The sequence below is a fragment of the Macrobrachium rosenbergii genome, chromosome 19 (assembly GCF_040412425.1).
Source record: "Macrobrachium rosenbergii isolate ZJJX-2024 chromosome 19, ASM4041242v1, whole genome shotgun sequence".
NCBI classification, from domain to species: domain Eukaryota; kingdom Metazoa; phylum Arthropoda; class Malacostraca; order Decapoda; family Palaemonidae; genus Macrobrachium; species Macrobrachium rosenbergii.
The window spans coordinates 17,203,023-17,230,335 of record NC_089759.1 but is presented as its reverse complement, the minus strand read 5'-3'; the positions used below and the strand labels follow the sequence as shown (position 1 = coordinate 17,230,335).

Genomic DNA, 27,313 nt, shown 5'->3' with positions numbered 1-27,313 from the left:
TTTGAGTTCTTTTAGTTTATTAATAAAATCTAATATAAAACAATCATATGCCAAGAACAAAAAAGAAATCCATTGGAGAAATTTTCACATTATGTATTTTCCAATTACAAGGTTACATATAACATTCATATAAAGAATTTTCTATGGACACAATAGGTAATTACCCAAAAGATATAGTACTTTCATTAAAATAATTTTAATATACATAAACCTCCCCTTGTATATCCAATGTTTTTGGCAATTTACAAAAAGCTGAGTTTACCTCAACACTACTTTCTCTTAAAACACATTTGTGGTCTTAAATGTCATCTAACTGACTTATGAACGGCAGTATGGTGGCCTCAAGGTGCATATGCCAAACTGAACACTTAGATACCCATGAATCACTTTCCAAACTTTTTTGTGGTTTGGAAAGAGACTGAAAGATTTTGTGGGGCTAAGAGAAACTCACTATGTGGCAGATGTGTTTAAATGATAAAACCAACTAGTTAGATGCTATTAAAACTCAATTCATTTCTTCATAAACCCATGAATTATATGTACTGTACTACCAAAACATGACTCAAATTGAAATATTTTCCACACCTAAATGAAGAAAAGGCACTCCTCAACAGTGCATTCACTGGAATATTGAAGTAGACCACCTTGAAGTTCAATAGGCTGAGGTAGATTACTGGCCACTGATTTTGACAATTTGGCAACTTTGCCTCAGTGCAAAGACTGGAACCTCTTGGTACCACCACAGTACATCCTGTAGATTACTGTTTGTAATTAGCAGATACCAAACCCTGACATCATCTACCCCCAAAACAGTTCTGCTCATACCTTCTGCCATGACCTCCAGTATTCCCACAGACAAGTTTCCCCTGGGCCAAAGATGTGTCAGTGGAGAGGGGGGAGGGGGTAGGAGTGCTGGATTTCCTTTTAAACCCCTTACTAGGGGATTTCACTTTAAGCCAACTGACTTTCCTAAGCCAAGAGGCTACCCTGTCTTGCAGTAGCTGAACTGCTGAAAGTAGAAGTTCATCTAGAACGCATACAGAGTATCCATTGCCCTCCGAGTTTCGTGTGAAAACAACTCTGCCCATTGACTCCTCCTGCCAGAGATGCTGCACAGCTCATACTGAAGACTGATGCTCTAGTAGCCCTTCAGGAACAAGAATGAGTCTAGTAAGGTTGGAGAGAACTTCACTGTCTAGCTTCATCACATCACCAAAAAGATAGACAACTGCCTTAATGTGAGCACTTTAAGCTCAACACAGTTACAACCCCTTCTTGCTGACACTTTCCAGGTCACAATATCATCATCTTCAGTGGTGCAACCAAGACTGGATGTGGAAGATTTGGAGGCAGTCACAATCTCGGCAGCTGCTGGCATCTTGGCTGACACTCCTCTGACAATGAAATTTAAAAAGCACGTCATTCCTTGAGTGTCTCCTAAAGTGGCAAATGGATCTTCTCTGGTAATGGATCCCTAAAATGATGACACTCCTCTGACAATGAAATTTAAAAAGCATGTCATTCCTTGAATATCTCCTAAAGTGGCAAATGGATCTTCTCTGGTAATGGATCCCTAAAATGATATGTTCTTTGCCTCTGCTGCAGAACAGTAAATGCTACATTTTACTTATAAATTATTTGTTTAACCAAACCTTTGAACTCTTTTAGGGTTCTAATCATTTATAACTAACTAACATTCTTGGGCTGGAAAAAGAAGGGGGGAGAGAATACATAAAAAATTAAGTAATTAAATAAATAAATAAATAATAAAAAAGGGGGAAAAAATTAAAATAAAAAACAAGAGGGAAAGGAAGGAGGAACGGGTAATACTCCAGGTGCATCCACTGCTGGAGGCTCAGGCACAGCAGAATGTGCAGAGTAGCATCCATCATTTGCCTCAACATGTGCTGAATTAAGCAGATCTTAGAAGAGAACAAAGTATCCTCCAGACAGGACAGGCAAGAATCTTTCTAAAAACGAGTACGTTACTGCAGGGGGTGTAGGCTGAATGGGAGCCAAGCAGCAGAGCATATGCAGAGAAGGTAGGCTAGTCAGTAGGCATGGCATATTTTGGGGTAGAGCAGATGTGGGGCTGACAGGAAGAACAGCAGGCTGAGCAGAAGCAGCCTTGATGACTGGGCAGGAGAGTTGTACTGGACGAAGTTAGTGAACCATCCAAAAACTCCCTTCAATGCAGGTGAAGCAGACACCTCCACTGTAAAATTCCTTGACCACCTAGAGCAACTACTTTAGGCACCTCTCAGAGTTGAGGTTGGGCTAACATATCCCAAAGAAGCAAAAGCTGCTGCACAAGAGATGCAGGTTTCTTGTCATAAGACAACATAAATGCATATTCACTGAGGCACAGCCAAAAGACAGCATTAACAAAGGTCATAGAAATAATAAAAGTGACAAAGACTGCTGGCTTAGACAACATGAACAACGCAACATAATGAAAAATAAATAATATATATTATAGGCTTTCAGTCAGCCTTATGAAAAAAAGTGCTCAGATTCAGATTACTGTCAAGTTAAACCATGTTAAACCACCTAACAGCAGTAGTGTATAATTTCATGAAATTGCATAAAATACAAAATATATAACAACTACAAGCAGCAAAATTATACATAACCAATATGCTGGCAAAACTCACAAAATAAAAGAACACTAACATACCTAATGACAACCAAACAGATTGTAGTGTCTGGGTATTCCTTTTAGGTGTCAACAAAATACACACTAATAAAAGGCCATAAAAAAATACCCAAAAATTAGTGCCCCTTTGCTCACAATACAGTTTAGAAACCAGTGAAGTAGTCAAGGAAAACCTACCTCTGAAAGCTAACTAGTTAGTTACTGATAAGTGCTTAACATTACCCAAGATACCAAAACTTGAGAAAAATGCTAAAAAAAAAAACACTCGATAATTCTCACAGTAAAGAAATAAATATGTACCTATTGACAATTATCCATCACCTGACAGACTATCAGAAGGATATCTTGACAAACGAGTAATTGCACTTTTCATCATTCTAAGAAAAGAACTAAAAAAGATGAATTAGATTACAAATGAGGAAATAACAGAGTAATGCTGGAAAATGGCAATCCTACATAGGAAACAAGCTAGGGTTATCCATTCACAGCTATTTACTGTGAAGGATACTCGCAAAAAGTGAGGAAGATGATTGATGGGTCTAGGTGGGTTACATGCTATGAGACTACCATACTTACATCTCCTGTTTTGGACAAAGACCATTGAGTCTGGGAACATTTGAGAAAACTTATTTATTTATATACTGAAAGTGGTCATCTGCTTCAGGTGGTAGTCAGAGTCACCTATACCAATCATACTTTGCACCAATTAGACATAAGCAGTGCTATGTTGTGCTATGGCACATGCACCAGAAGCTTTACTTGGATTGCTCAATTGCATCATTCAATGCTTGATAACCAAGTATAAAATTGCCTTAACATCTTTAACAAGAAGGGAACATTTATCCATTTACATGTCAAGACGTGAAATTATTCATTGTTACATTCCTGTCATCCTTGAAGTTGCCTTATTTATGATTACTTGAAGTCTGTACTAATTCCATCCCCCTTTGACAACTATTAACAAAACTATGATCATGAAATTCAACATCATACTTTTACTAAAAAGAACAAAAAAAAAAAAAAATATGTGGATTTTTCTGCTTAACCTGTTGTATCCTTATTTATTGAAATATATATTGAAAACATCCTTTTCTCATGTAGTTTACTATAAGTTACTAGTTTCTTTATTCTTCTGGCAGATATTTATCTTTTACTATTATTACTGTATTATCTTCCCTCTTATAACTTTCTTTTCTACATATTTTATAAGTAAACATATACAGTATTTCAAGTAGCATCTAATAATTCTAGGTATGATCAACTGACGTCAAAAAAACTTGGTTAATGCCTCCTCAGAACTTGTCCCATCAATTATTTATAGCAACTCAAGGTAACTAAAACTAGTTCAGCGTCGCAAAGGAACTTCTCCAAAAGTATGATATACTCATAGGTTACCTGTCCTTTGGATGAATGACTTGACTCCCAAAAATCCTGAACAAAATCACAGCTTAAGCTATACCACCGAACAAAAAATACTCATCTTAAGACTGAAATTTAAAAATCACACCTTACCACAATATAATCTGCAAATGTTATTTTCCTATATTTACTAACACAAAATTTTACAAGAGACCTTGTCTCTTCAAGTCATCATAAGTTTTTCTATTAACGACATTGCCCTGTGAATCCTCATACTCTTCCTCCTGTTCAGACATCCACCGTTCTGATGATTTCTGGACTTTCAGTTTATCCCATAATTTCAAGGCGTCTTCAATCTGAGTGACATTTGCAAAGTGGGCTGTGTTTGGTATACCTAAACATCTCATCCCATGAGCATGTCGCCATTCTGCAAAATGTCTCTGGAAAGCCTTAGGGCCTTTATATGTGAAATTCCCACATATTTCACAATTATAGCTTATATTCAAACCATGTAATTTGTACAGCCAATAAGGGATAGGTTTCCCATCCCATCCTAAAGGAAGGTTCTTTGGATTGTATGGCACTTCATCATCACCCTCATCCTCAGACTCTGATGCTGAAGCTTCTTCATCTTCTTCTTCCTCACCATCTCTTCTTGCCTGTTTCCGCTGTACATTTTCCTTAGTTGAATTCCGTTGTTCACTAAGAATTTCAGTTAACCTATAGACTTGAGCTTCTAGCATGGCAAGTTCTTTGATTTTCTCAGTTTCTCTTCCTTTCGTTACTTTTCCTGGTTTTGACTTGGCAAAGAGAGATGGATCAAGCTCTTCAACTGACATGCCTTTTGTTTGGAAAAGTCTTTGTGCCCTTTCTTCGAGTGTGCCACCACACTTCAAACCCAAAGCCATAAGCGCAGATTTCAGTCGATCTAAACCCAAGGACATAAGTTCCTCTGATGATGAAAATGCTGAAAGATCAAGGTGAGCTCCCATAGCAGCCAAGGCACCACCTGTTTCTTTAGGCCAACCTGGAAATCTGGAAAGAGTGATTAATGAAAGGTTAAAATACTTTAAATATTTAATTTTTATAGGAATAACTCTCTTAACATCCATGTTCACTGCAAGGAAACAAGCACAATAACCTTCATGACAACATGCATTCTACAAAAGAACAGATTAGACCAAATTTTTTCAATACACTGTATCCATAAACATAAGGTGAAGTACAATATCATCCAAGGCATATCAAACACAGTAATGCAGTTTATAAAAAATGTCTTAAAACTGTTTACAATTAATATTGAATAATCATACTAAGTTTTATAAATTAAAAATCAAAATTTCTATCCCATAAACATAAATATCCACAAGCCCTTGCATTTCTAGGTTGTTCAAAATGGATAAAAAAAAAAAAAATATGAACAGGGCTATCAATCTTCCATAATCCAAGAAAAATCTTTTCTTTTTTCAACTTGATACAATAACAATATGGAAAATTCTGATGAGTAATTTCAGTCTGACTTACACATTAAAATTTCAACTAATCCAAGCTTGTGACCTTGAGAAAATGTTAATTACTTAATAATTTCTTTTAAGTACAGTGTTTCTTCAACTTAATGAACAGCTTGGGGTTTGCCCTTTCCAATAAGTAACGAAGACTGCCATAAAACCTACAGAATGGGGGGACCCTGGGGCTGACTCTCATAGATTACAATCTAGCACAATTCCATATAGTGTCTAACAGCCTATCCTAACCGGGATTTTGTAATTATCATTCAATTTAAAGTATTGATCTGGTAACTGATTATGCTTATAAGAAAAAAAAAAGTTAAAACACTTACATATAATAGCTCCTTCCCAAAATATTCTAAAACAATTCTGCAAGATCCCAACTTTTTTTGAGAATCAGGAAGCAATATTGCATACATGCTTCTCAGGTCAACTTCTTATCGATACTGTAGTTACACCTAAAATCTCTAGTCTCTCACATTTAAAACAGCACTGTTTACATGTAAATCGGGATGAAAAGGCAAAAGTGTTCTAGATCGACTAGCTATCATACCTTGAGTTCTAGAAGGTTTAAGCTTCATGCCCAAAAGCCTACTCTACTTATGAATGAATATGTGCCAGATCTCTATTCAAGGATTCTGCTGAGAAGGAAAAACAGCTAGAAAAGTAGCATCAATGGTGTATGCAATCAGTTTGTTCTCCAGACCTTGCCACATGTCATGTCACTAGTAAAGATAATAAAGAGCAAAGGCACAACAACATACTGTACTTGGGAAGCATCTGAAATGACATTACTAAAGCTACTATACTGGCCAACAAAAGACCTTTTCAGTTATGCCTATCAAGAATTCACTCAAAATATTAATAAAAGATTCACCAACTTCCAGTAATCTTAGCTTGTAGGTAAGTGCTTCACGATTCATACCATCAAAGGCTGCATTCAAATTTAGACCAACTACGTGTGCCTCTGCACCCTCATCAGGAGCATTCTCAATTAATGAAGTAATTTTAACAAGACTCAGAATAGGACATTCCAGACTCACACATGGTCATCTGATGTCAACTCCGCACACAAACCCAATAACTTGTGAAAGATGTAACATCCCAATAACAATCAAACATATCTTGATTGACTGTCCCAGATGGCATCATGAAAGAAATACTTATTTACAAAATAAATCGATAGAGGATATTCTAGCAGAAGGTAGTAACTTTTCAATTAATAATATCATTCTCTTCTTAAACAAAATTAAATTGATAAGTAAAATATAATCTTCCCCCTTTTTTTCCCTCCCTTCTTTTTCTTTTTTTTTTCTTTGTTTTTTCTTTCCCTCTTGATTTTTTATTTCCCCCTTTTTTTTTATTTATTTTTTATTATTTACTTATTTATTTATTTAACTACTTAATTTTTTATGTACTCTTTCCCCCCTTCTTTTCCCAGCCCGAAAAGAACCCTAAAAGAGTTCAGAGGTCTGGTTAAACAAATCATTTATAACTAACTAATTAACTGCAAGGTGGTAGAAAAGAGGGCATCACAAGTAACAAGACCTTTACAAAACCCAAACGTTCTGGTAGCAGGTTATTATTTTTAACAAACCTCCAAAGACATTTAGAGACCTACTTCTCAAAAACCTTAGATAAAAGGGGGTTAACTAAAATTGGCCTACATTCTGAGGGGCATTACAACAGAGTCCCTTAGGTAATACAGCAATACTGTACTACCCTTTCCCCAAACAGAAATCTTGCAAGTCCAACTAATCTTCAGGAATCAGTGGTAATCTTAGGAGCAATGAAATCAGCAGTCTTTTTAAAAAAAAGATGGGTAAGATCACATTACGGTTTATAGTAGGGTGGCTACAGTCAGAAATGGTGAACTTGATCACTTTTGCTTGTTAGAAGCTGGCATCTCATCTGATTTTGTTATTATGATGTTTGTGAACACGTTCAGATGGGATGCCACCTTGCTCGACCAATAGTTTGGCTGCCATACTGAATGCAGTTAGTTATAAATGATTTGTTTAACCAGACCTTTGAACCCTTTTAGGGTTCTTCTCGGGCTGGGAAAAAAAAGGAAAGAATACAAAAAAATTAAATACATAGATAAATAAAAATTTTAAAAATCAAGAAAAAAAGGGGGGGAAATAATATTTTGTTTATTAATTTAATTTTGTTTAAGAGAATGATGTTATTAACTGAAAAGTTATTACCTTCAGCTAGAATATCTTTAATTGATTTATTTTGTAAATAAGTATTTCTTTCATGCTGCCATCTGGGACAATCAATCAAGATATGTTTGATTGTTATTGGGATGTTACATCTTTCACAGGTTATTGGATTTGTGTGCTGAGTTGACATCAGATGACATGTGTGAGTCTGGAATGTCCTATTCTGAGTCTTGTTAAAATTACTTCATTAATTCTTTGTTTTTGGGTAGAAGAATGCCACTTTTTAACTTTTTTCTTAATTTGTCTTAGTTGTTTTGAGGGGGTATATTCGACCAATCATTTTGCCAATCCCTATAAATTAAAGGTTTAACTGATGCTAGCCAGTCTGATATATGATTTTGCATGATGATTTAATTTGCAATTGACACATTTAAAGGTTTTGCATTTCCAATTTGTTGTATGGTCTTCAGAACATACAGCACATATAGCATTATTTCTAAATCTTTTTGTTGAATGGCCATATTTTAGACAGTTAGAACATTGGAGAGGTTTAGGGATAAAGGGGCAAACTTCTCTATTTAGTCCTGGAATTTTTATTTTTCGTGGTAGTTCCCGGTTAGTAAATTTTATTTTGACTATTTTAATGTTTATTTGCATCCTTTCTACTTGGGACAGTGTATAATTCCAAGTCATGTATGTTGTTGTATCTTAATTTAAGGGAGTAAATTAAGATTAAATTTTGTTTGATGGTAGCTCTTTTTCATCATTGTCTGGGAGCATCACTGTTCCTTGTGTATAGTTTAGTATTTCATGGCTGGTTACTGTTACTTTTATTTCATTTATGTTGGTTATTTGAAGAAAGGTTGTTGATATGTCTACATTCCATATCTTGTGTGGGGTGTATATTTAATAACTTGTTCTCTAATATGGCTGGTGAGATTTGTTTTTCTGCTCTTAATACCAAAAATCTGGACCAATTGTCTGGTCTAAAAATATGTTCAAAATGAACTAGCGTTGGATTGAGTCGATGGTTATTTCTTTTTGATTTTTTCACATTCATCGGTGATGAGCTGTCTTGTGTTGATGGGGTTTTAGGAGGATTACTTGTCTCTGTTTTAGAGTTATTGTCCATTATGTATGGTTCCAGTGTTATGATACTGAAGTTTACCAATTTGTTTTTATTTGTTTCTTTTTGACTTTCTAAACTCTCTGAGTCTTTAGGAATTGATATTTGACTTGGAGCAGGGTGTTCCTTTGTAGCATTTATGTCTATACTAAGGAGATTCTGGAGTGACGTTCCAATATTCATCGACTGTGCCAGAATTTTACCATCATGGGGTCCAGGGGTACTGAAAAGTTTAGTTCTACTTTGCATATGAAGGAGGGAAAAAAAAAATTAATAAATCTTGAAAAGATATCATTGGATTTTTATGAAGTTGAATCTTCCACTAATGGCACAAGTGGGAAGTGACTTCCAAATGTCAGCGTCCCTACCCTACCACAAAAAGGGGATGGCATATCATGATTAGTATGGCCCAAGTGTAAGCAAAACCCACTTACTAGGACTGAGTGTATTGTAATAATACAGTCATCCCCATCCTAATCACAATATGGGCTAACCGGACAGAAAGCTGAGAGTCCTATTCCTAGAACCAGGCTCCCCCCTGGGATCTGTGGTCCAGCTCCACAGAATAGTTCCGCCTGAAATAAACAGGTCTGAACATTATCAGGTAGATGATGGTTCTACCACAATTCCCACTATTTAACAAATCATTTATAACTAACTAACTAGCTTCAGATTCAACTTCACTCCATGCCATGATATGTTTTCCCATTTATCAGGTTTGGTAATTTTGACATAGGAAGGACACGGATGGCCACCATTTTGAAGTAGTCGCCATCGTGGGAACCAAAAAGTTGGAAATTGGGCATCCCACCTGAATTTCTTCTAAAACATAATCTGAAGACATATATATGTAAAATAAAATTGCTTCTAACATGTATATGTGATCAAGTTAATTTTTTTTTAAGCTACAGTTTTCAGCTTCTTGTCTATTAAGCCAACATAATTGTCAAGGCCCAGAAGCAAAGTTTTGACTTCTCTAGACCTGAAGGCAACTAAACAAAACTTTGGCTCTGAAGAACATGACTAAAGCAACACCACAGACTCCCCACGCTGTTTGCTCACATTCTGCCTTCTGTTCAGGGTTAAAGAGCACTATAGTCTAGAACTTGGGATAAACTGTTTTAATCTGTTATTTTCAGATTCGTTATTCCACAATGCCTACCACTTAGTCAAGATGAGAGGCTTAAAGACAGTAACAAATCACTGACAGGAATACAAGTATATTTGATCTAGTCATAGTAATGTCAACATTTATACCAGCTTCATAATTGTAGAATAAAAATTAGATCTGTTGGAGAAAGGGGTTCTTAGCATAATAATTTTGAAAGGCTTCTGAAGCACACCAAACCATAGTCTGAATGTGTCAAAGGTGCGAAAACACCATCATCATCTCTACTTTTTGGGCTAGAACCGGAAGTACAACGCTAACTGATCCAGGCGAGCAGGAGCATGTGTACCATGACAGGGGTGATATGGCTCTATACTGGGCACAGAAATACAGCCATTCATGAAGGTCCAGGGACCAGTCACAAGCATGCTCAAGGATTTACTATACAGGCTTTGAAGAACCTGAATAGTCAATAGTCAAAAATAGTCTAGGGAAGTGTGGACTCTCCCTATTAACTGAGGGAGTCACAGTCAGTCCTCTCCCCAGAAGATCAAGTGGGCACAAGTGGGCCCATGCACCAACGAGAGGTCAAAAGCAGTTTCGTGAACCAATCCACCCACGATCACCCGCCCCCATGAATAGGTGCAAAGATTGTCATCACTTTGGCTTGAGGCCAACACATCCATGGCATGACTTCTTAGCCTCTTTTGGCAAAAGGCTGCATTCTGATCCAGAAACAGGTTAGATGAAAAGGATGGTGAAGAGGAAGAAGAACAGAAGGGTGAAGCCTTCCTGCACTCCAAATTCTTTCAACTGCTGGCTCTCGCAGGGTTACTAAGGATGAAGTCCTGGCAAGCATCCTTAAAGGAACAGGAGTTGCAGCAGGAACATCAAAAACATCAGGATTGAAGATCTTAGTCAAAGAGGCTACTGCTAACATCCATCAAGACCGGTGCAATTGTAGTACCTTGGCTGTAGCCAAGTGTTCCAAGAGGGTAATTCAGAGGTCTGGTTAAACAAATCATTTATAACTAACTAACTCTATTAACCTAACACGTAGTGGTCAGTGATGGAACTGGAGTGGGGGGACCAAGAGACGGGTCACTGCCTGTTTCAACAACGACAGGTCAATCATACACGACAAGAAAATAAAATGGAGTAGCAAAATGAGGGGAAGCACTAGTTATTTAATTTATTAGTTATTAGTATAAATCTTGTAGTTGCTCTCTGATGCCCCAACCTACAATAGGAGGGGATTATGAGGCTATAAATATTTGTTCCATAATATGTATTTATATTACAGTATTCATATTACAATACTAAATTTGCTTCTTTTTTATTTACAACAAATGCAATATACAATTTAGGCTAAAGGTAAGTGCTAATTTTTTATTTGATATTTATTTAAAATATCAAAGCAATATTTTGTTAATAAAACAATGAATAAACAAACAAAAGACCAACACAGAAAAATATGATGGGTTAAAATAACATCATATTTATGGAATGTGTCAATAAAAATAGATGGAAAGTGACACATTTTTTCCCCAACCTTTAAATAAGACAATGAGATTACAGTCAATGTAATTCTAGCTTAGTTCACGGCACATACCTTCCTGCCTCCCACTGCTCATTGAAGTCTTTGTTGACAGCATCAAGTTCTTCACCAAGATCAAGGAGGGGCTTCACTCTTTCAACATACGAATACAAGTAGTCCAAGAGAACATGAAGGTATTCCCGGTATTGGGTTGTCTTTTTATCCTTTGGAATCTCATATAAGCGATCAAATATTGTTAAATAGCCAATGTAATCAATCTTCTCTAAACCTGGAAAGAGAGTGTTTTAATAGTTTCTATAGCAAATGAAGAGATGAGATAAGGTAGCGCATTTGGAAACTCAAAAAACTTAAAAAATATAATTTGAAAGTGCCCTTATTTCTGGAATATCGCTAGACAAACGAATAAAAAACATGCATCTTGTTGAGTGGTGATTACTTTAATCTCCAAACACCTGCTATGTAACATTTACTCTACTGCAGGATCTTTAGGATGCTGACAGTTGACAGTTACTCTAAAACTGCACAGTTAAAGGCTATCTCTTGATAAATAATAGTAGTATTATATATATAAAACCTGTAGAATCTTAATGACACTTCATCATCACATTTTTGTAGTGTTTGAAGCTAACTATTTAGGGGTTTTTGTTAAATGTTTTTTAACTCACTTTTTTGCCTATTTGCCTAATGCATTTGTGCTTCCTTGTTTGGTGAGTTTTGGAAGGACCCCTTTTTGCTTTATCTTCTTAAGTCTCATGTGTTCACAACAATGTTCTTTGACATCATAAATGTGATCAGTGCTTTTCCAAGATAGCAAGATGTCAAAAGTAAAAGTAAGTATACATTTGTTTTACCAGACCACTGAGCTGATTAACAGCTCTCCTAGGGCTGGCCCGAAGGATTAGACTTATTTTACGTGGCTAAGAACCAATTGGTTACCTAGCAACAGGACCTACAGCTTATTGTGGAATCCGAACCACATTATAGCGAGAAATGAATTTCTATCACCAGAAATAAATTCCTCTAATTCTTCATTAGCCGGCCGGAGACTCGAACTCGGGCCTAGCGAGTGCTAGCCGACAACTCTACCGACTCGCCCAACAAGGAACTAAGATGTCAAAAGACCTACACGTTATTCTACCAACCTGGCCACAGCCTTTGATGTCTGAAATGCCATGAAGTAAGCAGCAGTGGTCTGGTTGGTGCTCCTGAATGTTTGCTACAACCCACAGCTTATGTTGCCCGCAGCCATTTCCTTTCATGCTTGCACCCAGGTATTCAGTTGCTATGGGGCTTAGCTGCCCCCAGTTGTATGTCACTGATTGATTTGATATTAATTTGGCAATACAGTAAAGCCATTCAGCATTTAAGACAGGGAGTTGGAGAAGTTGGACAGTAAGATGGAACACCTAAAAACTGGTTACAGCTAGGGGCTGAAGGGACACTGTGAACAACCTTTCGTCATGTCTACTGAACAGTGTGAGGTGCACTGACAATACTAACCTCCCCAGTGGGGGAATTCACAGGTGTTCCACTACTATCACCAGCTGTATTACTATTGCACTCCATCCACTGCTCGTGTGTCAGACCATTCCAGCCTGTAATATGCACTGCCATCACTGTGTGCTGTCCTCAGTTTTTCAGGTCTTTTGGGGCTGCTTCTGTAGCCCTAAGTCTTGCGGCATTCACGGCCTAGTCACTGCTTTCCGCCCTTGTCGCAGCTATTTCCCCACTTGGGATTTCTTCTGACTGGCCCTGGACAACCGATACTCACTCCTTCCACTGTAAATCTATTATGGGTGAGTTAGGTAAGCATGTGGGACTCGAGAGACAACACTGATTCCCTATGCTTAACCAGATGTGTACTATTTACAAAGCAAACAGTAGGTGTACAAGGAGGTTTTCACTGACCACACACATAGCAAAGCTAAACAACAGCATGTAATCTTCACCAACACTGAGTATCTGAACAGAGGATGTCACACAGCTAGTTTTGTTGCTGACATGCTGCATGCAACCTGTTACAGGTGAGGTAAATAATCGTGTGGAATTACAAAAACAATGATAAAGTCCTGTTCTTGGCATGCTGCATATTATGGGTAAGACTGGTGCACAGCTTGCTAAAGGTCACAAATGTAATCCACCACAGGCTGTAATGCAATACATGCCAAGTATGAGAAAACATGTAGCCAATTTTATAGACCTTGAGCGAAACTGTGTTGGGAGTGCTGCACACTGCCAAATTTGGAAAACTGTTGCATAGTGCACTGCACTCTGTATGTAATCTACCACATTACTAGCAAGAGAGGCATGCATGAGAAAACATGTAGCCAATAGAGACGAATTCTTTGGCATTCTGCTTATTATAGCACCCCCTGTCCAAGCAGAGATGAATGTCTAACACACACAATGTGGTCAAATTTTATTGGAGCGTGGCTCATGCCACACTACTCCAGATATAGACAAGTAATTGCACTACGAGAAAATGTCATATACACCTGGAAAAGAGGAATCATGATAGAATTCAGTGACCATAATGTAAAGAGCAGCACTTCTTGGGCACTCCATACATGTAGCAAGAGAGAGAGAGAGAGAGAGAGAGAGAGAGAGAGAGAGAGAGAGAGAGAGAGAGAGAGAGAGAGAGAGAGAGAGAGAGAGAGAGAGAGAGACTGACTAAATAACACATTCCCTTCCATCACAGGAAAACATTCAATGAGTGGCACAAGACAACGTTGTTGCCTCTCTGCAAAGACTACTGTAACCATGATAACAAATGCTACGGAAGCCAGGATTCAAAAATACAAGACCCATGCTTCCCATCAGGTTATGTCATAGATAGCAGGGGCTCTAAAAAGGAGAATACTCTCAAAAGAGAACAAGATAAATATGCAAATGATCAAATATGCTCTGCTCCATCCTCTTAGGAAGAGTAGGCAAACCAACAAAACAGGACGAATACTGAAATCGTACAGAAATATGGATGAAACAAGAAAAAATGAAAATATTAATGGATAAAATTAACAATTTCTAGGAACAGCGACAGCAAGTTATTGTTGGCTTGTTGGACACACAAGGAATGACTTAGCTACCACTATTACTACCAAAAGAATTGCCCATAATATTACTCTGTGGATGCTGTCAAAAAATGCCTTCTCATAATCAACACAAACCATCACTGCTGCACAACGTTCTAACACGGATATTTGATCAGTGGTACTTCTGCCTCTTCTCAAACTTGATGGTTCACCGCTAAATTTTTATCAGTTTCTTTCTCCAGGCAACTTAGAATAAGCATAATACATATTTTCATTAAAATCAATCTAAGTGCAGTGCCTCAATAGTTATCAAACTTGGTTACGTCGCCTTTATTTGGTACATTTGCTATGACTTATAATTTCCAATCATCAGGCTTTGTTTCCTCATTCCATATTCCGGAAAACTGAGAAAAATTAAACAGCACAGAAAAGACACTATCCTAGTTTCCTACAAATAAGCAATGTCCTACCTTTGATGTTCAGGTATTTATTGTAACATTCATGTAGGTCCAGGTATTTGCCATAACCTTCTTCGTCTGTAAAGTCTACCATAATGAGATTTTCATCATTAGCTTCTCGCTGCTTGTTGATTTCTTCAAATTCCACACTCATGGGAACACTTATCTGAAAGTAAATATTATATAAACTCTTTCAATACCATACAAACTTAGGAAACAAAACAATAAAAGGTAAACATTTTTTATTACCAAAGCAAATCAGAACTACTGTACATTATAAAATAAAGTCATGTACAGTAACCTTCCACTACCGTGACTGGCCTGAAAAGGCAGGATAGTAAAGCTTGTTATGAATTACGATTAGCTGTGAGTTACCAGGTCAGAGATAACTGCCATTCCTTAACACATTTCAGTAACATGGATCTTGCCTAATGCACATTTTACTAAAAAAACATATGATCTATTTTTTTTCAATATACAACAATTACTTAAAACAAAATGGAATCCCAGACGCACCAGCTCTTTGTATAAACAGATCAACAGTAGACAGAACCCCTGCACATGTACATGTACATGCGATGAATATGTATTCAAAAATGCCAGACTTTACAGTAATTTGTATTTTTCCTTTCATACATGGAGTGCACTGACTGCTGTGTACTGACTAACAGAGGGTAGCCAGGTGGGGATGGGGGAGACAGGATGCCCAGTCTCACTAACCAATGTTACCCACTGGTCTTCTTGCTGCAAATTCAATGTGAAAACTGAAGAAACAAAACGGGATGGATGAGATGGGTTATCACCAATATGAAAAGTTCCAGTTAGTATACTGTACCTAGGAAAAATACAAATTATTTTGAAAATTTACATTTGTTCCTTTTCCATATGGAGATTCAACAAACCCATTACTTAGAAAGCCTCAACAGCAACTTAAGTGGGAAGGCAATGAGCTGTTAAAATTCTAAATTGGCCAAGACTTGAAAAGTTTGCTGGACGCCTACTGAAATACAGAAGAGTAACTAAACACGTGTCTCCAAGAAAAAGGGAACTGTACTTGATGATGCCAAGACCCTGGCACAGAGCTGTGGGTTAAAAATATTGTCTTGAATACTTGTGGAAGTGACTATAGTAGTAGAAGGCATAATCACTCAAATATGGCATGGCAACTAGTACTCTGAATAGTCTACACCCTGAAAATTGTCAACAAGGACTATGATAGTAAATTTACATTGATGAAGAAAGAGAATCTACCAAACTTGACTACTACAACTCAAGCAGGTATAACCTGTCTAGATGCTACTCCAGGCCCTGAAAAGAATGGTGCTAAACATGACTATCACATCCTTAAGAAAAACACATGATTTGTACCCCCTATGTTTATGACACAAACTATGCCAAAAATTAGTAATTGTTAAAATATAGATGAAAAGATAACAATGATTCTGTGGCTGTTTTGGTACATCTTACCTTACTGAATGTCACTAAAGAACTTTGCTTACTGAGCCAAAGCAGTCATGTTCCTGCCACTTGTTTCCTGGTACCCCTTAAAAAAGATAATGGCTGTCGAAACTTTCCTCAAGACTAAGCTACTTCAATGATATTTAAACATTAAATTGGCTGGGAAATAAAGGGAAAACCTCCTTCTTGTAATGGTATGAAAGGATAACAAAAGGATCCATGGCTTGGTCCAGTTTACCTGGGGTTTTCTGCACAACTCATACGCATAAAAAAGATTCTCCCTAAATCCCCCTTGCTGTTTTGGTGTCCATCAAGTCAAGCTTGCTTTAAACCAAAGAGAATTCTTTACCAGTAATGCTTGTCTCTAAAACTATATAAACCTTACATCAACAGACTATCCAAGATTTACATACAAGGGTGCCCCTCAAACTTATCTCAAGTACTGGAGCCCTACAAAAATATCTAACCATTTGTCTTGCCAAGATACTGGGAGCAAAGTTACGCCTAACATCAGAGGCACATTTGAATAGAACCAAGGATTTTCAAAAAACCTTACAAGAAAACGTTGTAGAGTTCAGTCATACTGTCGTTTCGATATACCGGTTTATCTTTTCATGAAAAGGATACATCAACATGTATGTTAATCAAGTTGTAAGTGCAAGACTCCTTTTACACCTTTAAGGGACAATCCTATTGACAAACTTTTGACATAACAAAGGGCTCTTCCCTATTACCCATCATGGCTAACATATACATGGAATTCTATGAAACTTCCCTTTAGCTATGTATCCATATACAAGGATTAAAGATCATGAAACTGAACAACCATGTAAACAAAATTATTGCCCTGACTGTATCGGATAGCATGAACAAGACTGAGAAGCTTTTAGCCAAAAAAACAGGAGGATTCTATCATGCTCACACTTGCAAACAGCCTTTTTTCAGAAGTTTGGGTTTAACAAGAAATTCCACAGCAAGGTTTATAAGAAAAATCCCCATACTGACAGCTACATCCACTAATTTTCCAATAATGGTCATTAGATAAAATCAGATGTAATAATGGGCATCTTCCAAGAGCATATTCTGTGAACCTTGTTTTTCAAGATGCTGGCTTGAATCATGTTATGAAAACTTCCTCAATTTGGGCTACTCACACACCTATTATAAGCAAAGCCACCTCCAAAGCCAAAAGAATCTCTTATAAAAAAAAAATTGGAATGAGGCAAAGGTAAAGTGATTAACCTTTGATTCATCCCAGAATTACTAATGGTAAAATAATTAATATTTGATTTACCCAAGAATTAACTTCTCAAAAGATTAAGTAATGCAAGTTATAAATTAGTTTTTGGCTATAAATACACCATTAAGAAGAATATAAAAAACAAACTCAAGGACTCTGCAATCCAGGGAAAACCAAGTTTATTTGTAATCCCCTGCAATGATTGCAATAAAACATACAGGGGGAAACTAGCAGAGACCTATCAGTAAGAATACCGAAGCAAAAGAGTCATCATTCACAATGTTGGGATGAAAATCATCACATGTATACGGATGGAAACAAATCCTTTGCTACGCTGGATTCCATCAACAGAAAGAAGGTAATCATGGAGGTTAAATTAAAGACTGTAGTCCTGGGGAGCAGTAGTCCTGTGACCCAAAATACCTCCCCAGGGATAGGAACACTACCACAATGCATCAAAAGGTCAACAAGGATTAACATCATAGATCCACCATGAAAAATAAAACCTTTTTAGACCCTCTTTACATAGGAAGGGTGCTTCCTGAAAGCTACGGATTTTCATAACTGGATTTTTTTTTTATTAAGATTTAAAACATGTAAATCACCGTATTCACAATAACAAAAATAATAAGGGTTTCTCTTATTAAGTTGCCTTTCCTTATTTAGAGCAATTTTTGCACTGAAGAGGCCAATGTAAATTTGTTTTTTCTCTGTTTAGGGTAAGAATTTTAATTTTTTGAGGAAAACTTTTTCCAATGAATTAGAACTTTCAAGCTTTTAATGACACTCCTTTATTTCTATTGCTAGGATTTTCACTGATTTCAGTCTTGTATGTTGCTGTACCTTCTTTTGAGAATGTTAGTATAGTCTTTATCTACCAGGTCACCTCAACTATTTTGAAATACTGTGGTATTGTAGTGGGCCTTGTTTGGATTTTGTTCTTGGAGAAATGTTCACTCCCACACACCATCAATGCTTGGGGTGTTAGCTATCTTCGTTGTACACAGATTATTATAAATCATCCAGTTATTCTGCCATGCCTAAATTGAATCTAAACTTGAAGGACAGATGAACCATTCACTTACTGGCTGCCAGGCTCTTGCCCAAAGCCAGCCTGCAAGTGTGACAGAGCGTTAAGGGAATGAGAAGCCTGATGTGGACCTCTAAACTTTAACTAAGCCCAATAAACCAAGAAGATATATCCAGAAATATGCAATGCTTCAGTTCCTTAAGGGTCATCCATCAGTTGCTATCAGGCCCAATATCAGGGGTAGAGAGCTTGACATTAGACTTTCACCTCACCTGACCATGTCAACTACTTGAATTCTACAAATCATATAAAGATGAATTCTGACAGTGTAAGGGAAGAAAGAAAACCTAACTTATCTAGCTAGCTCATTTATATAAATATGAGCAATGATATTCACACTTAGTTGTTTCCAGATGATACCCACTCATAACTAGGGGCTAGAGTCAGGATGGAGGGGGTATTGCTCTTACTGAAGGTATAATACCTCAAGAGATTTATCATGTCATTACAGTATTCCTCTTTTTTTTTTCCAACAACTGACATTTTCGAGCCAAGGAAACAAGCAATAGCTTCTTGTAACAGAATCCAATCAACAAAATCAGTTTATCATTTTCCTTAGGAAGGTTAATTTACTAAAGTTAAAACCCAGCAGCCAATAAGTTCTATATATCTGTGACATATAATAATACATGCTCAGGTTTGTGAATACATTCTTTGCAAAAAATACTTAAACTACAATAATTAATGGGCAGTTTGAACACAGAATATCTGCCTTCTGTAACTTTGGCTTTATGTGAACTAGCTTCAACTACTGTAACTAAAGTATATATTTACAAGAAAATGTTGAAAAAATGCAAAAGACAAAACTGTGAACAGCAACAATTTAAAATTACTTGCACAAAACCGTAACTACTGTATATGATATACAAATGTTTTGAGGATTAATGTAGCATTTCTTAATTTTGGTTGTTGTGGTGCCACTACAAAATGTACCAATTCAGAGGAGTAAAAGACATAATTGAAGAAACTTAAACTTTTAATTACTATGAGAAAGCACACCGTAACCTCACTTTTTAGCCTTCCCTTATGGTCTCTTCTACACTACCTATCCAACTTCTTTAACTTTGCTTGCTCCATTTTTCACCTTTCATTTATGAAAAAATCCTTAAAACAAACTCTATGAGAGTTCAGAAATGATTTAGTGGTCTTGAGAAGGGTTCTCTAAAAATTCATATCCTGTTACATTCCAGGTGCCTCTTCAACCACACCCCCTGATATGACAAAACTTCTAGATTATATACCCTTGCACAACTTAGAGAGAGAGAGAGAGAGAGAGAGAGAGAGAGAGAGAGAGAGAGAGAGAGAGAGAGAGAGAGAGAGAGAGAGAGAGAGAGAGAGAGAGAGAGAGAAATTGGATTAACATTAATTCTATCAACAACTACATTACCTCATTTGGATGTTTTTTATGGAACTCCTTAATCTGCTTAAGCCTGTTGTAAAATTCTGCCAGTTCATTTGGACCTGATAACGCTGCCACTTCTTCTTTGCGAAGTCCATCTTTGTCTTCATACAGGTCTCGCAGGTGTTGTGAACTTTCAACATAACGATCTAATAATATTCGGTGACGATGATCAGAGTTGATTGTTTCCCGATTCTGAAAAGATCAATTCATGTACATCTGCTTTATAAACTTATAAACACTGTATTCATAATCATTCCTTAAATTATAAACAAAATGGCTAAATGTGGTACAGCTTGATTACAGAAACTTTAGCAATAATCTTTGTCTGGGCCTACTCTCCAATACATCAATGATAAATCTTTCAAGATATTTGGACTGCAAGATTTTTTGACAAGGACAATAGAGTACAAAATATCATCGCTTGTAACAAGGCATTTTCATACTTAAATTTGCAATTATCAAGGAAGATAGAAAGAAAAGAAGTATAATATATGACTGTGAGTCCAGTGAATGTTTTTTCTCCTTACATCATATCAACCACAGCATTTTTTGTTTCCGATGATACTTATATCCTCTTTTTGACCTTTCGTAAGATAATCACTACTTCCTCCTACAATTAACCTTCAGACCTTTTATTGTTTTTTATTCTCTTGTTCTCTTCCCCATAGAAATGAATACAATCACAAGCAAACATACACAAATCTGTGCTTAAGTCTATACTGACTCATTATCTCCTTACACTTATTAAATATAAAATATTTATTTATTTTTCCGTTCATTCAATCAAAAAGTATTCACAGTTCATTCTCTACATGTGTTTGTATTTTAAAATAAACTATGAAACCGCTTGTGGAGGGACGGAAGAAGATAAAGAAGAAGGAGGGAGAATGAAAGAGGTAGAAGCTACTCTCAGAGTTACCGCCGTGGAAAATGCAGGCGATGAAAGCCTGCGGACTGTTCAAAGAAGGTATCGCAAGCCCTGCCAAAACCGTGGAGCATAAACCCAAACTGGAAGCAACAGGCAAACCCTGTGAAATACCTGATACTACCGGAACAGCCGCTTGAAGAGGAAGCAAGGGGTTGCGCATACCCGAAGGGATTGAACATGAAATGCCTGCGGCCAAATTCTACCGAAACTGCGTTTTCACCAGTCCGGAAGCTCCTCCTACCGGAGAAGACTGTACTAAGGAAGGAAAGGTGGGAGACAAAGGAATAGTAGACACATAAAAAAAGTTACCTGAGAAGAGGAAAGCCAAAAGTCGAAGAAGGAGGGAAAACGGAAGCTGTGGACGCCGCAGGAAAGACCGGAGCAGAAGAAGAGGCCGCGAAGGAGACTGAAAAAGGAGCAGCAGAGAATGTGGGAGCAGGAGATGAAGCGACAGATAACCCGACTGTACTGAGGAAGGAAAGGCGGGAGACAGAGGAATAGCAGACAGATAAAAAAAGGTTACCTGAGAAGAGGAAAAGCCAAGAGTCGAAGGATGTAAGCCAAGAGTCGAAGGATGGAAAACGGAAGATGCGGAAGCCGCAAGAAAATCTGGAGCAGAAGAAGAGACCGAAGAGGAGACTGAAAAAGGAGCCAACAGAGGATGTGGGAGCAGGACATGAAGCGATAGATAACCCAGAAGAAAACTTAGAACAAAGGGACAGAAAGTACATCGAATCCACCTCCCCCCTCAATAATCCTGAAACATATCGGACATGAATTCTGGACACTACTGAGTCACATACTCTCTAATGTTACAGAAACCATTAAAAAAAAAAATAACCTTTCACCATTGGTCTGTACCCACTTGAAAGACCCAGCAAATCCGCCTTATATTCTGCCACATCCAATTGCAGGTCCCGCAAACTACTTTTAGAAGCCGAAAGGACACACCAGAAGCTGCCTTACTAGATGGAGGAGTAGAAAAACACAGAGAAGGGAGAAACTACAGTAGAAGATTCAGAAACAGTCGGAAGTGAATTAGGAGTTAGAGCAGAAGGATTTTACACCACTGGAACTGAAACATTGACTTGAGACTTTGAGCCAGACCGAGAAGAAGCGATGAAGGCGAAACTTTTGCCGGAGCCGGAACCCGTCCAGGAGAACGACTTTGCACCTTTACTACCTTTTCCTCACTAACTAACCCAGACCTATCCTCCTTTATCACACCTAGATCTTGATCCTGACTAACAGTCTTCTTTTTTTAACGTGCTTTTTTCCCATTTGTATAGGGTAAGCACGATGCCTTCTTTTTGAAGGACTTTGATTTGGCTTTTGGGGTAGACTTTGTAGTCTCGATCGGCTGCCCTGCCTGTCATCGCTTAGACTCCGGTAGCTTATGTACATGTATTGTACCAGTCACCAGTGCCCGTTCTCGCAGTAGCGAGGAGTTGTTGCGAGGTTAGGTCGACAGTCGAGACATGTGAGGTGTCTGTTATGTTTTTAGATGTTGGATTGGCTTTGTTTGTGTGTGTATTAGTCTGTAACACCCATTTGCTTTTAAGCAAACATATCTGCTGATTACATACATAACCCGGGGTACACGGATAGCAAAGTGTCCGCCTCTCTGACCGGTCAGCTGCGGATTTGAACCCGCGCCACAGACCTCTAAGAAGTCCAAGGCTGCTGCTCTAACCAACTTGGCCATAGAGGCTCTTGATCCTGACTAACATTATCAACATTAAATTTATCAATACTGTACTATAGTACAAGGGGGTTGGGGGGGGGGGTCATTCACTGCCTGCTCTGTGCCGAGGGGGCTGGAGAACCTACCCACTCGGAGGCTTTGAAGTTCTCCATTACCCTCACCACCTGTTAGGGCTGGTTCTGGAACAGGCAGGGGAGCTGAAAAGGAAGAAGGATTAGACATCCTAACACTACTATCCTTATTTGAGAAATGTTGAAAAGACTAGCTATTAAATTTTCCTTACTACTGGCAATCCTATCCTGTATCTGTTTGATTATCTCTGAACTCGCTAAATTCGTAAACTGATTTGTAGTAGAAGCCTGAGATACTTGAGGCAACAAAGAATCTGACTGACGTTTGCCACCCTTACTAGCCAAAGACTTGCGATGACAAATATAATCCCCCATCTCTTGTGCCTTCCAATGGGAACATTCATCGCAATGAGTCTGCATATCACACTTAACTTTCCTACATACCTGACAGAATGTCTATCATATCTTAAGGTACTCATCCGTCTCTTGCAGGAAGAAGCGGTGAGCGCCAGTGTTCACCATCATAGGGGCAGTTGAGGTCGACGTCGAAGCCAATGGCGCGGCAGTAGAAGGTGAAAAAGTCCATGATGAACAATCGAGACTGGGAACCAGTGAGTCCAAATCCAAAAGACATTCCACGTCGAGGATATCCAGAAAATCCAAGAGAAAAACCGTTACATACAATCCAGGTCTTCACCAGAAGTCCAAAATTCAGAGAAGTCGGGCAATGGGATTAAAACCTCGCACTGCAGAAGGAAGCAACCTTCCAGCACCACGAACAAAAAGCAATTGATGAAAATGGGGCGTGTCGGTGCACACCTGTGTCAGCATTGCCAACCGTTTATTATGGTAGCTCAAGCGACAAGATTTTACCTGCAGCGTTGGTAATGCTGGCTGTTAAAACTCCCACTAGTGGGGTGGGTAACTGAGAGTTGTTCAGGTTAGTGGGATTACGGGCGAATTCAGGTGTTCAGGGAGTGTATTGCAATATTTATGATTTTCGTCGCCAGACAAGCCCCGTAAAACCGGATCACCGATAATCTAGCCCGCCAATAACCAGGGGCTGCCCGTAATGACTTTTGGGGTGCGATCTGGACCAGTCCCACTGAGATTCTATATTTCAAGCCATGCAGTTTGAACGAATTTAGTTGGAAAACGTTCAGATACTTGAATAGGCCATAAATGACTTACGCAACTCTTATGGTAACACTCACGATGTAGTGATAACTAAGAATTCTGAATATTCTAAATGTTAATTAGCATAGCAAAAGAGTGAAAGAGAGAGAAACCTTCCATTAATAGACATTGGTAGTTAGAGAGAGAGAGGGAGAGAAAGATTTGAAGAAACGAACAGAGAGAGAGAGAGAGAGAGAGAGAGAGAGAGAGAGAGAGAGAGAGAGAGAGAGAGAGAGAGAGAGAGAGAGAGAGAGAAAATAGCAAAACAACATTTGTGCTTTGGTTATATCGAGATGACAAGGCCAAACTGGAAAGCATGAAGGATTTGTAAACCAGTGCCAGAAAAGCAAAACTTGTGTTAGGATTACAAAAGCCAAACTCGGGTACACGTTATGACTGTGGCCTGGTGACGGAGTCATTATGGCTGCACTTAATTGAACTGGAAATCACAAGGAATTCATAACAAAATGCATGGTGGCCTTAATTGGATAAACAGCCACCGGAATCCATAACTTCCGGTGACATGCAAGCACCTCCTTTGGAGGCGCTGCGATTTCTAAAAATCCACCCAAAAAGGGACATCTTTAGATTAGCGCGAACCAATCAGGCATCTACAAAGGCGGGACAGAAAACAAGATTCCCACCCACGAGGGGGCTGGACATGGACTTCCAGAAATCCTTATCAAGTCCAGTTCTGAGGGGGAGCAGCAGAGAAGGTAGCAGAGAAGCAGAGAGAAGATAGGGGGTGAGGTTGTAAGCCTCACCAATTGTGGGTTGATATAAGAAGAAAGGCTCACATTTGACATTCACTGTAATCTTGCACTGCAATTCATTTTGAAAACCTACTGTAACTTTATTATTGTGTTAATGAAGTAAAGAAAACTACATTGCATCTTCTTCAAGCCTCCTGGGAATAAAACGCTACTACATAACAAAGCCAGAACGATAAGCATCTATAAAGAAAAGTAATCTTCTTAACTTGGGAACAAATAGCAGACATAAACAGAAAGAAAGAATAATAAGGACATGACAACACCACGGCTGATGACATGAGGAAAAACAATTTTCCATGAGATGTCACGGGGAAGGCCTTACATCTCCCCATCCCAGTACATCTTAAATATATTTGCCCATAAATATACTCAGGGATTGTTGATAGTTTCCATCTTTGTAATTTTTCAAAATAAAGTAAAAAAAAAAAATAAAATTTAAAGAACATGTATAACTTACTAAAAGGTACTATATACTTCTCCCCATTCCAGTACATGTCGTAAATATTTTACCATAAATATACTCAAGGGTTGTTGCTGATATTAGTTCTTATCTTTTATGATATCATGAGAGCTATAATTATAATTTTACATGTATAACTCACTAAAAGTGACATCCATACCCACAGAGGGTTGGAAATATTAATTTTCAACTTTCCATGGAAGATACAGAAAATTTTATTTCTTTCAAGACTTTAGTCTCAGGGTGTTCTTATTGTATTATTTTAGCCTGGTCTGTAAAGGTTAACAGTCCCAGTAAAATATCTGCTAGGTGCTGACAACTGAAATCATCATTGAAATGTAATTTTTCTGACAGTTTTGGATATGTTTGGAATTGTTTTGACAGTAAATTTTGTTGGAAATGCTTTGTTTTTGACAGGTTTTGTTAGAAATGCATTGTTACTTCATTTCCCCTCCCTCTTAAAACTATCAATCCATATGGTTAAGGTATTGTAATGTAATTTTATGAGGTTGCAATAGAACCATATCCTTGTATATACCACTACCATTTATTTTATTGTGCTATAGGTCAAGTTAGGTTGGGGGATTTTGCCCCTGGCCCAGGTATGACCCCACTGTAGCTATACATGGAGGGGGGAGTGCTTTAAGGGTTAGGCTAACTAAACATTTCCTATGAAAATGACTCAAATTCATCAAAATCACATGAAAGGCTATTGGAAAAACCTGAGTGAAACTGAAGACTAGTACTGCGCCCCTCTGGTTAGGTAAATACTACATGCAAAATGGGCTCTGTGTTTAGTACCAGCCCCTTGGGGATTACTGTAAAAACATAATCAAGAGACATAAACAAAGGCAGTAAATATCCCAATAGGCGACTGGCGGGTACCAAGCTGCAGTAGGCTAATAGTTTCTAGTTTTACCCTCAACTGTAAGCAGCTTGTAACATTCTACATAAGCTAGGCTACTCTCCAGCAAATATATTCACCATATATTCATATATGAGAGAGAGAGAGAGAGAGAGAGAGCATAGCCTAGGCTCCGGGTTTTAGCTTAGCCCATAGACCTGGCACTGTGACCTACACTGCCACAGGATCATACTGTGACAAAAGTTAATTAATGACATGAACGTTAAGATTAATACAAGCGAAAGTACGAAGACCAATAAAAACTTACTGAACTCTTCTTGTGAAGGCATTCTTTGACCATAGCGGCCATAAGTCTCTCTCTCTCCTCATGGTATCGCCTCTGTTGTTCTAATATGGTGTCCATTTTCAGTTCTTTTGATGCAGGGAGGTAAATATGATTATTTCTCCCCGTTAAATAAGCTAAAAATCTGTGTAGGTTGTGAGAGTAGATAAACAAAGTCACATGAACTGTGAATGCTCAAAACAAACGCAAAACTACAAACATGAGACTTCTGACATTGTAAACAAATCAGGAAACGTTCCTAAAAAGCAGACATGGCATGGTTGAAATAAAATAATGTTTCTCATTTTCAAGTCAATACACATGGTGCAGAAAGCTTTTATAAAATAAAATTTTCAATATAAAATAATTTTAATATAATTTAGATTTACCTATTTATTCTATTTCTGCTTAAAATAAAATTAAAAAGTACTGACACCTTTTATTTGTTTTGAGTCTTTACAGGAACCGGCAAATCAATGCACCCACCAAACGGTGAGGTCTAGAAAACAGTTGGACAGATAATCATCATTAATTAAACGTGAATTGTAAATGTAATTTTGAGGAAATATTTCCTGTTTTCTTAACAGGCTAAATGGATAAGCATTCAAATGCCCCTACGGAAGCCTAGGCTCCAAAAAACAAGAGTGCCAAAAAAAGGAGAGAGAGAGAGAGAGAGAGAGAGAGAGAGAGAGAGAGAGAGAGAGAGAGAGGTGGGGAGAATAGACCTAGATCTAACTTCAAAGGAAGCAACACACCTACGTTTTATGAAAGTATGTGTAAATCATACCTATTGTGAGTAGGTATTTTACTTCATTAATGTCCTGAATAACCTTTCCTTTATAGCCATAGAAGT

At 37.8% G+C, this 27,313-nt stretch overlaps 1 protein-coding gene across 1 annotated transcript; it reads right to left on the bottom strand.

Annotated features, from left to right (window-relative positions):
• noi (splicing factor 3a subunit 3 noi) lies at positions 1-26,715 on the bottom strand. Its single transcript, XM_067121090.1, has 5 exons — positions 26,446-26,715; positions 20,146-20,352; positions 14,983-15,136; positions 11,535-11,748; positions 1-5,050 (listed from the first exon to the last, which is right to left on the bottom strand). The coding sequence occupies exons 1-5, from the start codon at positions 26,539-26,541 to the stop codon at positions 4,219-4,221; spliced, it is 1,503 nt and encodes a 500-aa protein (XP_066977191.1). The 5' UTR covers positions 26,542-26,715; the 3' UTR covers positions 1-4,218.
• Between the last annotated feature and the right edge of the window lie 598 nt (positions 26,716-27,313).

Excerpts from the sequence above, each read along its gene's own strand:
- noi (XM_067121090.1), bottom strand. The coding sequence starts at position 26,541 with ATGGACACCATATTAGAACAACAGAGGCGATACCATGAGGAGAGAGAG. Across the intron at positions 15,137-20,145 it reads ATAAAAAACATCCAAATGAG|ATAAGTGTTCCCATGAGTGT; the intron begins GTAATGTAGTTG and ends ATTTACTTTCAG. Across the intron at positions 5,051-11,534 it reads GAGCAGTGGGAGGCAGGAAG|ATTTCCAGGTTGGCCTAAAG; the intron begins GTATGTGCCGTG and ends CACTCTTTCCAG.